Source organism: Pyrus communis, chromosome 1, assembly GCF_963583255.1.
Source record: "Pyrus communis chromosome 1, drPyrComm1.1, whole genome shotgun sequence".
NCBI classification, from domain to species: domain Eukaryota; kingdom Viridiplantae; phylum Streptophyta; class Magnoliopsida; order Rosales; family Rosaceae; genus Pyrus; species Pyrus communis.
Window position 1 is genome coordinate 11598265 of NC_084803.1, and position 13353 is coordinate 11611617.

At 38.8% G+C, this 13353-nt stretch overlaps 1 protein-coding gene and 1 pseudogene across 1 annotated transcript; one reads left to right on the forward strand and one right to left on the reverse strand.

Moving 5' to 3' along the window:
* Positions 1-767: 767 nt before the first annotated feature.
* On the forward strand, positions 768-3258 carry LOC137744512 (pentatricopeptide repeat-containing protein At5g55740, chloroplastic-like; annotated as a pseudogene).
* Positions 3259-9571: 6313 nt separating this feature from the next.
* Positions 9572-12957, reverse strand: LOC137742388 (probable inactive receptor kinase At2g26730). The gene is made up of 2 exons (XM_068482247.1): positions 11524-12957; positions 9572-10794 (listed from the first exon to the last, which is right to left on the reverse strand). Exons 1-2 carry the CDS (start codon positions 12818-12820, stop codon positions 10130-10132), a joined length of 1962 nt encoding a protein of 653 aa, XP_068338348.1. The 5' UTR covers positions 12821-12957; the 3' UTR covers positions 9572-10129.
* Between the last annotated feature and the right edge of the window lie 396 nt (positions 12958-13353).

A 13353-nucleotide genomic window follows, 5' to 3' on the forward strand; every position in this document is an offset into this window, starting at 1 on the left:
TGTGAGTACGAAAATGTGTTGTGGTCCGCGACGCTCCCAAGGGACTTTGGCAGCGCAAACGATAGGCGGCATGGCCATTTTATTGCAAGTGAATTATGTGACCATTTCACCAAAAAAAATATTATATGACCATTAGTACTATCATAGCAATTCTTGCTGCCGCCTCCGTTGTGTCCATTATTTCACAGTATGATTGTTGATGGTCCTAAATCGCGCAACTATTGTTTGCTTGAAGATCAAAGAATCCCAGTCGCTGATTCTCGAAAAATCACAAGCAAGTTGAAGGCCTCCATGCATGATCACTCCTACTACTACAACCCCTCTTGCAATAATCCATAAATATTTTATTCAGCACATACGGACAAATTAATAATGTGAAGCATTTGCATTCATGGGCTAAGTCAGTTGACCAAGGCATTGACCCGCGTCATCCTCATTGCGCCCAACTTCGAATCCCTCTTTCCTGTAAATAAGAGCATTTTAGAATACTTTTGTGAAAAAAACTAAGGGTGGAAATCATTTTCAAGTGAAAAGCACATTGCATATGATCAACCAAAGAAAAACTATTCAAGCACGCCGCCAATATGATCAAAAAAAATTTTGTTTAATTGTGGAAGATAATCGATTTCCATGATTGAATGTGCTTCAATGTGGCCCCAATTTTCGGCATCAAGCAGTTTCCAATGCAACAATTCAAAACAAAATTACAATCCATGAGAAATTCTAATATATTATCTTGGTGGAGGACTGTGGGTGGACTGAGGAGTATGTGTGAGTTGATTTTAGAGCGCGTCCCACTAGCCACCTACTGCGAGCAGCTGGGGGTCTCCAACCTTGAAGCCACAGTTAGAGGTGAGTCTAGTGTATAATTGTACAAGTATTTGAACTTATTTGTTTAGATTTAAATTCTTTAGTTTAGGTTTTATATTGTTGTTTTTAGAGTGGTTAAACTTGAATTATAATTTATTTTGCACCAAAAATTACATTTTGTGGAACGGAAAGACGAGTTTGGTGTATGACAAGGAAAAAAATGCAAATAAAAAAACGAAAAAGGAAATTAAAATAAAAAAAAATAAAAAAAAAGGATCAGTAGCGTAGATCTTCATGCTTGTAGCCCAGGTTTTAATCTAAGGCCCAAATTGGTACTTCTGACCCAAACAAAATCAATTTTCGTATTGACGAGAATACCCTTCCCGCTTTCCGTGGCGATAACGGCCAACCATATCCTGCTCCTTTGCTTCATCTGCTTCAAGCAAGGTCATGCAATTGCGGTGATATGTGGACTATAACTGACAACGAATTTCGGGAGTCCTCTTAAGGATTTTTATTCCAAGGTTGGTTTGATTGAGGATGCTGAATCGGTTTCTAATAAGATGCTTGAGAAAGATGTGGTCACATGGAATGTGCTCATATCTGGGTATGTGCAAAATGGGGAGGGCGACAAAGCACTGAATGCGTGCCGTCTAATGCGACCCAAAAGCTTAAGGTTTGACTCCGCGGCTGTTGCAACCTTAACGTCTGCTTTTACAGATACGTGTGCAATTTGAAATTGGCTAAGGTGGGACATTGCTATTGTATAATGTGTTGAGAACGAATCCCACATTAATGGGAGGAGAGACCTTGCATGAGTTTATAAAATGTTGGGGTTACTCCTTATATTGCCAATTGGTTTTATGGTGCAACCTCAACTTTTTTCATGGTATCAGAGCAGGTTGTCCTACATGTGAAGCCAAACGGCCACACGCATTCTACGTCACCCCGTTGTGTTGTCCAAGTGTTAGGCTTGAAATTCGCCACACGTGAGGGAACGTGTTGAGAATGAGTCCCACATTGATGGGAGGAAGGACCTTGCATAAGCTTATAAGAGGTTGGACTACTCCCCACATAGCCAATTGGTCTTATGGTGAAACCTCAACTTTCTTCAAGGTATCAGAGCAGATTGTGCAACGTATGAAGCCAAACAGTCGCACATGCTCCACGACTTATAAGAGGTTGGGCTACTCCCCATACAACTTTGTTCGTAAGTATCATTGTAGATATGTATGGCAAACGTGAGAAAATCGGTTGTGTAAGACGAATTTTGAACTCTTCGATAACAAGAGATCTTATTCTGTGGAACACAATGCAGCCTACATTGGCAGAATTGGGTCACAGCGGTGAGGCCTTAAATTTGTTCCATCAGATTAGAAAGAAAGTGTGCCGCCAATGTGATGTCATGGAACTCTCCAATTTTAGGGTTTCTGAATAATGGCCAGGTCAATGAGACTAAAGATATGTTTTTGCAAATGCAGTCCCTTGGAGTCCAACCTAACCTTGTCACTTGGACTACCCTGATCTCGGGTCTTGCTAGGAGTGGTTTTGGCTATGAAGCGATTCTGAAATTCCAGCAGATGCAAGAATCTGGAGTTAATTAAACCCAACGTTGTGAGCATCATTGGAGCACTCTTAGCTTGCATAAACATGGCATCATTGCAGAATGGAAGTCTTCCATGGATATTTGATACGGCACTCCCTCCACTTGCCAATTCCATTCACAACCTCTTTAGTAGATATGTATGCTAAATATGGTAATATAGGTCAAGCGAAGAGGGTGTTCGATATGATTCCAGACAAGGAGTTACCCATCTACTCTACAATGCAATGATTTCTGGTTGTGCATTATACGATCAAGCTGTGGAAGCTCTTGCACCATCTCAGCGCATAAAGGAAGAAGATTTGAAACGCGACAACCTTTATCAATGCGTTATTACGTGGCCATGCCATGATGGTGAGTGAAGGGTTGGAGCTTTTCGTTGATATGGTATCCAATCACAATATAAATCCCAGTACGTATAGATCATTATGGCTGTATGGTTAGTCTTCTTTCACGGTGTGGAGATCTGGATGAAGCTTTTAGGCTCATTTGCACGATGCCTTACAATCCCGATGCACAGATATTGGGATCACAAGTTTCTGCTTGTAGAGAACACAATAAGATCGAAATACTTTTATCCAATCAAATACCAAAATTACAACCATGACAATTCTTGTAACTCTGTAGCAACGTCCAATACATATGCAGCTGCTGGAAGATGGGATGAGGTGCAAAAGGGGAGGCAGTTGATGAAAGAAGGGGGCTTGCGAAAAGTTCCGGGATTCGGCTGGATTCAAAGCGGAGAACTACTTAACGTGTTTGTTGCTGGTGACAAATCACACCCTGAAACCGCAAAAATCTACACGACATTGGCATTGTTGCGAATGGAAACGTCTTTTAGCTGATGTTTTCCTTTAAATCATACTCATTCGGCATTAATATTGCTGCTTTCCGGGTGGGATCTGTAAATACTTACTGAACAATTTGTTCAGAAGCATTGCATCTGTGACTTGTAGGGTGTAATACTGTCATTTTCTCGCTTATAAACTCTTAACATTTCATATAGGTTGCGAATCTAACATCTAATTTACCCTCCGAAGTCAACTCCATACACTATTTTTTTAATGTAAAATTACCGATTTACCCTTCAATGTGTACCACATACAAGTAACATAATTTCAATTGATGGAAAATTGGATATATTAGCTTCGAATCTAAGATTAGGGATGTAATTGGCAGATTTTTATAATTCAACGACTGATTTTCTAAAGAAAAAAAATAGTTTAAGGACCTAATTTTCATTTAGGTAATAGTTCATGAACTAAATTAGCAATTCACCCTATATATATATATATATATATATATATATAAAATAATAAAAAATAAAAAATAAAAAATCACGTTTTGCATCCGTGTAAATTAAACTTGAGACTTCCTCCAACCAAGTGAAATCCATGTGCCGATAGACCATCCCGTCATCGTATTTATTGATTGTCTCTTTCAAGTTGGAGTTTGACTGTAGACCACCAACAAGTCCTTTTATTTGGCACCGAGAGCTCTACCAAAAACTGATCAAATGCTTGAATTGTTGAAGCAATAAGACCCACAAGTCAATAAAAAATGTGATGAGTTGGGTGTGACGCAGATTGTGTGATATCTAGTAGGAACCTTTCGATACTTGCTTTTTACGTAACTATTTTCAAATAATGGGGCCGAAAATACAACCGAAGAGCAAAGCAAGAATCGAGCAGTTGATTAATTTCCTTTTCACGGGTTTGACTGATCTCTCTAAAACTCGATGAATGTGGAAAAACATGTGGATTAAATGGGTACAAGTTATGCTTCTTTTCAAACAAATAAAACACATTTCACTATTTACTTCGTCAAGTACATGAAGATGATCAAGGATGCGTAGCCCAAGGATCAAGTGATTAAACGCATTCAACACTACATCTGAGCTTAGGTATTTGAATTTCCTTTTCCAAGCCTAATTTCTTTTTTAGGGGGAAAACATGTGCTTTCTCTCAGTCACTAGCACCTTGTTTCACGTGGGGACATGGGTAAGATGCCATGCTATCGTTTCAATCAGATCAAAGTTGTTTCACTATTTACTTCATCAAGTACATGAACAAGATCAATGACGTATAATTGAAATGATTAAGAACATTTTTTTGTCGCGTTTGAGCTTCTGTATTTGATTTTCCGCTCTCCAAATTTTCCTCTATCAAAATTTGCTATTCAATTTGGTTGGTGGAGTTGGATATGACTTGACACAACCTCGAATAAATTGAAGATTTTTGTTTCTTGCTAGATGACCTAAATATGCATATCATTCATAGTTCATCAATCTGATGTTGTAGGTGGACAAAAATAGGTACACTTTGATGTTACATTCAACTGTTAAGATGATTATTCATTTGAATTTCGTCGTTTACAGCCCAAATTTAAATTTTTACAAGTTACAACAGTAACTTCAAAATATAACTTTGAAGGCAAGAAACTGTAAGTATATATATGATGTTGTAGGTAGGCAATCGTCAGTCAGAAATTGCCATCCCACTTATCTTCTATATTTAATTGCTACATTCCCTTTGCTTGATGAGCAAACATATGTAAACAATTGGTTTTCTTTCTATTTACTATCTAATAAGGTATCGATTGTATATGCGAGTTAAGTCAATTGATAAATGCAGTGTGTTGGTCCTTGGTATCTAAATTCGGATCTCTCTTTTCATGTATAATTCAGAATATAACAATGTATTGTCAAAGATATGGTAAATGCAGTTTATCAACTTTGCATTCAAATTTGAATTCCATGCCGAATAATTTAGCCATATCACCTAACAAAAATAAAGTACCAATCACATGCACACTCGCTTGCGGGTAGCTTTCTGTACCCGCCAAAACCTTAAAATGGAAATAATCACCGAAGTCAAATATTGCCAACTGGTGAAGTTTTAGTTCGGTAAACTGTCCAGTCCAACAGAATTAAGGTTTCTTTAAATATGGATTTTATGTAATTAGGTTAACCATGTATTACTTGCAATGTGGACTGTGGAGCATTACAGTGTTTAAGGTGTATAAAGGAATTACTCGTTAATGAAGCTTATCCATCCTTTTAATATTGTCAAATGAAAAATCATTTTCCTACCATCAATATAGCTCGAATATAGTGAACTATCCAATTCAATATAATTCTAAAGACCAAACAAAAATCAAGTCAAGAAAAAAGACTTATTATAAAACATGTGTGTCACGTCATAAACTCACGTGTCTGTCGGATGTTATAGCAAATATGCGAGAAACTCATTTTGACGAGATGGATACTTGTATGCATGCAAGATATTTTCGAAGTGTTGAGATGAATGAGAATCCAAGGGGAAATGAAACAAGAGTTGGGTCATATCTTGCTAGACAATTGGTAGTTGGTACACTCCCTCACTGCAACCTTCGCAATTAATTGGAATTAAGCAAAGTACTAAGAAAGGTGTCATGTCTTAAACCATCTTATTTAACTTCACCCACAATAACACAAGCATATAATACTTAAAGGTGGTAAGTCAATGTCATGTCCCAGAAGGAACTCCAAAAACATTAGCACAGATGGTCCACATTTAGGGATGGGCAACGGTTATGACGGTCGGATAACCGTGGTTATTTATCCATAACCGTTTATGCTCATACCAGCATAACCGTTCACCCGTTGGGTAATTGCCTAAACGGTTATACCCATACCATAACCGTTTATAAACGGTTAACCATACCCATAACCGCATGCTCATTTAACCGTAACCATTTAATACCCATTTACCCTTTTTAACCCGTTTATCTTTTTTTTTTTTTTTTACCATTACCCCTTTTTCACCCATTTACATATTTTTTAACAACTTGAAAATTAAAAAAAAATTGTCATAATTTTCTTTTTTTTTAACAATTAAACACTGTTATAGGTACATTCATCATACATTTCCGTATTTTAATTTTTTAAGTCCTTATACCATTCCAATAATTGAAATAATAGTTTAAAGACGATATTTTTAACTGTTACCAATGAAGGTAAATATAATATTTGGTAACTATTATTGGGTTACAAAAATTGTTTAGAAGACATTTTTGTCAAAACATTTCTGTCAATTTCATGGTTACCCGCAAAGAATTTAAATTAATTTGGCGAATTCCTTGATGATGAGAATCATCATTCCTGTAGCAGTGTTATTGAGAGAAGGACCGATGAATTCCTTGCTAATTTATTGGGTGCTAAGTATTATTGGATCAAGAACATGGTTTGTGTTAATTTTAAATATATAAAATAAATGGGTAAACGGTTACCCGTTTATAACCGCGGTTAATACCCATAACCGCCCATTTAAATTTCGCAGGTAAACGATTATACCCATAACCATTTATTTATCTAAACGGTTACTCATAACCGTAACCGTTTAATTTAAATGGACGGGTAACCGCGGTTACCCATAACCAATGGATATTTGCCCATACCTATCCACATTTATATTATGCATTAATGCATGTGATTATCAAGTTAATTATCACTTAGATGACTTAATCTTCTGATTAGTTAGTTACATTAACCTCTAGCAATAAAAAGTAATATTAACACCATTTTAATTGAAGATTAATTAAAAGCAGACAAAAATAGAAGGAAAAAAGTCAAATTTTTGTGCGACCACAAGCTGCTAGCGTCCAACTTTCGGTGTATCAAAACAAATGAGGATCCTCGCCGGATCTCTTTGTGAGCATCGATTCTCTTTATGAGGATTTCAGAAATTATCTAATCACACTTGTTTATCGTACATCATGCGGTCAAAAATTATTGTAAATTTTTTTATTTAAAATTGACTATAAATAGTACCTGACGAAAACTGACCATACAATATACGATGAACGAATATGATTCGAGGATTTCCAAAACTCTCACAAAGAGGATCCGGCGAGGATCCTCTCTCCATCAAAACCATGAAAAATGTGGCTTTTGAGAAGAAGGCACGTGCGTCGGTTTCTCAACACCATGCTAGACCTGGATTTTATTCAAGGTTTTGGAGGCAGTTTTCTCACGGTTAAGTTAGGTAATTGTATTTAGCGGGTATATTTTTGTTCACCCCTTCAAGTAATATGATGCTCACCATATTAGTTATTAATGTTAAGTTAATTTAAATTTCAATATCGATAGTCACAAATATCAAAATTTAAGTTTATTCATTGATAATAAGTAGAGTGATCAGGGACAGAGTTGGAATTTCCTTTTAGTGGGAGCAACCCAAAAACAATACTACCAAACTTATGGAATTGTTATTAACACTCCAAAAATCTCATTTGGCACTCCAAACTTTCTATAATTAGAAAGAAAAATACACTTGTGAGGAGTGTAAAATGAAAATTTTAAAATGTTAATAACAATTCCCCAAACTTATTATGGTATGGCTTATAACCAAAATAATGATGCGAATGATTCCATAGTATATGATGTATCACAATTTTAAAGTTAAAAAAAGTTTCAGTGTAGTAGTGGAAAAGTGGCAAAGTAAAAGATAAATAATACATGAGAGGCAGGAGGACAACTTTCTCTCTCTCTATTTCATGATCTTCTTCTTCTTCATCTTTACAATATATTCTTTAAATAATATAACTGCCACTTAAGATCGAAATTACTTGAGTGTGAGCGTTGCCCTCAGTGAGCCTTCATTGGTTCTGGTCATAAGAGTGATGAGCATTACTACCATTAGAGTATGGTGAGAAAAAATACACCCATATTTAGTTCTCAAAAGTTGAGCAATTAGCAATTTAGCATCGTATTTTATTTGATAAAAGAAGATTAGGAGTTAAGGAATCTTTAAAATAATATATCAATGGATGGATTATGGATGAGTTTAGTAGTACAATCTCTTAAGGACACAATTGATGTGATTAAAAAATTAATAACTTAAAAAATAAAATTTCTCACCACCTATATAAAAACACGAGGTGTACTATTCATATTTCGGTATTAATGCAAATTTTCTCTATCTGTAAGAAGATGTAAAAAGACGAAAAGAGGATTAAAGAAAAAAGTTGGGTCCCAGTGTCCCTGGAATGGACGAATGAAGATTGACGCATGAGAGAGGTGGGGCCTCTCATGCGAATCAACGGCTGAGATCTTCCCTAGTGGTCAAAACTCACTCTTTTCTGCTCCTCAGATACTCAGACAATAAAAAGAAGGAAAATGAGAAAGCCGTCCAGGCTGTTCCCCACCCCACCATATCCCTTCACCGGACCCGAAGAACAAAGATAAAGCGACAAATGCTTCGTCACGTGGACAGTGATCCCCACATACCAACCCAAGTACCTCCTACACCGCTGATCGCGCGCTTGACGGGGTTGATTTTCAATCATTGAGCTCCTTTCATTAATTATTACTTGGTACACCCTAGTCGGGAACGGAAGTAATCTCTGTTATTGTGATAATATTTTTAGTTATTTGGTACGCATTTTATATAGGATTTAACTGCGATGCTGCTTACATCCAATTTCCATTGGATACGTATTCGAATTTTGATTAAAAAAATTAAAACTTGGACACGTGTCCAACCAGGATTGAATGTAAGCAGCAACTACTCCTGAATTTGCAGCAGCTAAGTCTAGTTCTTTTATACATGCTAGGATGTAACTGTAACAATATTTTTAAGTAATTATACAATCATGGAGCACTTTCCTTAATCAGCACTTATGTAAGATGGGTACAATGTTGTAATGTTATTCAAAATCTATAATGCTCGATAATGTGTTTTTTAACTCTTTTCACATAACAATGCGTTATTGAATTAAAATACATTCATTATGACCTATACAAATTTCTTTTCTTTTTACATACACTACTTGACCTTTTACATGTAAGAAGTTAGTCATCTTTCTGTAACGACACATTATTTAATTTACTCTATAAAAGTCATGTTTAGGATATTTTTACAGTTTACCAATTCATCAAGATTATGTTATTTGTTATCATACCATCGATTTGATTGACACATAGGTCACTTGAGAAAGTTTAAAATTAATTTTTTTTTAGAGAGAATTTGTGAATCACAATAAAGATAATTAACAGCTCTAAGTTTGACGATACCAAGAAAAGAAGAATAGCTCCTTGTAAGCAATTTGAAACTAAATATATTGTCCTTTTATGTTGTTTTGAGTAATGCGCAAGAATTTAATAAGCATTTTTAGGAGAATTTTTCAAGAACCCAGTTGGCTGCAGGAGCTGGATTGCAATAAAATCAAAAAGAGACAACAAGAAAGTACACATAAAACTAACAAGAGCCATGTGTAAGAGATGGGAAATTCTGGAATCTATAAAACTAAAATTAATCAATTCCAATCAGCTCATGGAAATCCTCCAGTAAACCCTAAACCATCCCCCCCCCCCCCCCCCCCAAAACCTTCATGAACAATTCAAACCCTTCCTCCCACATCCCAATTGTAAAAATCATTGGCAGATTTTTAAAAATAAAATTACAAAAAATAAAAATAAAAAACAGATATTGGACCCACAACAAATTACCCACATAGTCTTTTGTCGAGAAATTTTTTACCGTGTTGAAAATACAGTTCAATAATCCAAACATAATAATACAATTGGCTGAAAACTTATAAAATAAATTTTCAACAAAGTGTATTATTATAGTTGGTGCAGCAAACCGTATTTTCGCATTCCCTTTTGTGCTTCGATTTTCTGTCCTTTACAATTTTTTCTTCCTTTTTTTTCTTTGTTTAAATTGAGATTATTTTCTAAGGCGTGGGTGTGACGCTGGGTGGGGTCCTCGACTCAGCGGCAGGAGTATGACCGTCGGATCCTTTCGATGGATCATCGGACGACTGTCTTAAACCGTCATCTGTCTCAGCTCGGTTCATATCTTCGATCATGCGGACCACCTCCTGTATTGCGGGTCTTTGATCGGGTACGGTGGACACGCACGCCATGGCGATTTGTAAAAGCTGCACCATCTCCTCCTCAATGTTGTGGAACCTCATTAGCTCCACGTCGAACACCTCCGCCGTCCACTCCTCCCGGACCACCGACTGCACCCACCGCGGGAGGTCAATTCCCTCCTCCCCAAGGGACGCCTGATTGGGCGCTTTCCCAGTCAACAGCTCCAGCAGCAACACGCCAAAACTGTACACGTCGGATTTGAACGTGACCTTTCGGGTCTCCACCACCTCCGGCGCGCGGTATCCCGCCACCCGGTTCGGCGGCGTGGAGGTTCCGAAGAGCGGGTTGAGCCCGAAGTCCGAAACGGAGGCGTCGTTGTCGGGCCGGAGCAGGATGTTGGATGATTTAATGTTGCCGTGGATCACCTTGCCTACGTGGAGGCGCGCTATTCCTCTCGCCGCGCTTAGCGCTATTTTCATGCGGTTGTCCCAGTCAAGTGGCGTTCGGCCCGACCCTCTACTCCCTGCAATCAAATCAAAATCTTTTTGTTTAGGCCGCCATATTATTATCTGTTTTCTTATTAAAGAAAGCTACATTCTAAAATTCTCTAGTTACCTGCTTAACCGTAACGGTATTTTAACCCAATCAATGAAGCACTGTAATAATATTTTAAATTAATAACGTGCCGGATATAAGTCAGTTTTCTCTTAATCTAAGCTTAATCTAAGACTCGCATAACTAAACTGACTCATCTAACCTACATCAGCACCAAATTATTCATAATTTTAATGAAATGATTGTTTAATTTCGTTTATTTTTTTAATTTTGTTGAGTATCTTTTACCTTTTTCAAAAAAGAAAGTAAAAGCCTCTGCACAGAAAATAAAAGAAAAAGTGAAATGATGCCGGCGACCACCGACCACCGACCACCATGGTGAATCATGACGACCAGTTCATATTTTTCCTTTTATCCCCAAGTTTTTATTTTCCTTTTCTTTCTTTTTTGCTCTGAAAAGGAAAGACAAAAACATTTATGCGTAGCTTGCACACTAAGAATGGAAAATTTCATAAATTAAAAAAAAAAAAAAAAAAAAAAAAAAAAACAAAACAAAGCTAATTTCCTATGAAATTATACCTAGGAGCACTGCATTTATTTTCTCAGATTAAACTAATTAAATCGAAAAATAATCAGCATTAATTTGTTTAATTAAAAAATGGAAAAATCAAGAGGAAAATGGGAAACGAAATCGCACCGTGGAGAAGTGCAGACAAGCTGCCGGCGGACATATAGTCGTAGACGAGCAATTTCTCGTCTTTCGAGAAGTAAAACGCGCGCAGCGGCACCACATTGTCGTGCTTAATCTTCCCCAGAACCTCCATTGTCATCTCGAACTCTCTCTTCGTAACCACCACGTCCTTCAGCCGCTTCACCACCACCGTCGTCCCTTCTTCCAGCACCGCCTTGTACGACGTCCCCACGCTCCCCTTCCCCAGAACCTCCGCCGACGCTCTTAATAAGTCCTCCAAATCGAAGCTGTAAACTCCGCCGTCGAAGAACACAAGCTTATTTCTCTCCGCCTCGGTGGACCCTCCCGTGATGTCGTCTTTCGATGATGATGTTCCAGCCTCCGCCGCCGCCACCGACCGTGTGATTACAGGTGGCTTCGGAGGCTTCGCCGGCTGCTGACGCCGCCGTTTCCGGAGGCAGAGGAAGAGAACCAGAAGGAGCAGGAACAGGGCTAGAGTGGAACCCACGGCGATAGCAACAATGGCGGCTGTGGAGAGCTTTTTGGACTTCTTGTTGACTGGGATTACGGGCGGGGACTCGGGAGACGGAGCGGGCGGCGGCAAAAATGGTTTGCACGCCGGAAGTGGGCTGCCGCAGAGATCTAAGTTTCCGGAGAATGAGGAGGTGGGGAATTTGGATAGCGACGCCGGGATTGAGCCGTTGAGTTTGTTGTTGGAAACATTGAAGCTGGCCAGCTTGCCAGCTGGGATGCTGGGCAGCTTGCCTGAGAAATTGTTGTTTTCAAGAAAAAGTCCGGTCAATTGGGTCAGGTTGCTGATGGCAAACGGAACTGAACCGGTAAAGTTGTTGGAGCTGAGATCGAGTCGGTTCAACCGCTCCAACCTGGTCAACCCGGTCGGAAACTCACCCGCGAATTGGTTCCCCTGAAGGTAGAGGTTGCGGAGCAGAGTTAGATTGGAGAAATCGGTGGGAACTGGACCAGAGAGTCGGTTAGACCGGAGACTTAAAACCCGGAGCTGAGTCAGCCGGCCGAGTGTGTTGGGCGGGACCGACCCGATGAGGCCAACGCCCGGGAGGCGGAGGGAGTAGACGTAGGACTGGTTGTCATCGCAGATGATTCCAACCCAGGTGCAGGCCGAAACGGACGCATTCCATTGGACCCGGTTCGCGTGTGGGGTCTGGGATAGAAATGCAAGGAGGGCTTGCTTGTCCTGAGTCGGCTCCGAGTTGACTCGCCCACCACTCAGTGCCAGAAGCGTAATGAGAACGAAACCCACCGTAGCATTAAAACTCACTGCCATTATATTTCTAAAATAAAAAATAAAAACAAAAGGGGAGAAGAGGAACAACGGGATTGTTCTAACAGAGGTTTGGACAGAAGCAACAAGTGGTTTTTCGGCGGGTCTGTAGACGGCGGCGAATGGGTTTCCGGCGACACCCCATGTGTGAGAGAGAGCAGTGGGTAATGTGAGGGAGGAAAGAGAGAGGGAGAGGGAGAGGGAGAGGGATTTGAGGTATCACGAGGGTGAGAAAAGTGAAAATAAAGCTGGAAGTAAACAGAAGCTCATATGATGTGGTGTGCTGGCAGGCAGTGCGAACGTATTTATTAGTAATTTATTGGTCTGAATTAATTTATTATTTATAAATAATAACGGTTTTTTATAAGGGTTTTGGGGTTTTTTGCTACGGTATGCTGTAGGCGCGTGGTTTTGGCGGCAATGACGAGTGGCAACTTTGGCGACAGTGTTCAGCTTTGCCTGCGTCAAGAACAAAAGTATGGTGGAAGACAGTTGAAAATTCGTATTATTACAAAAAATTAAAAATATTCATACTT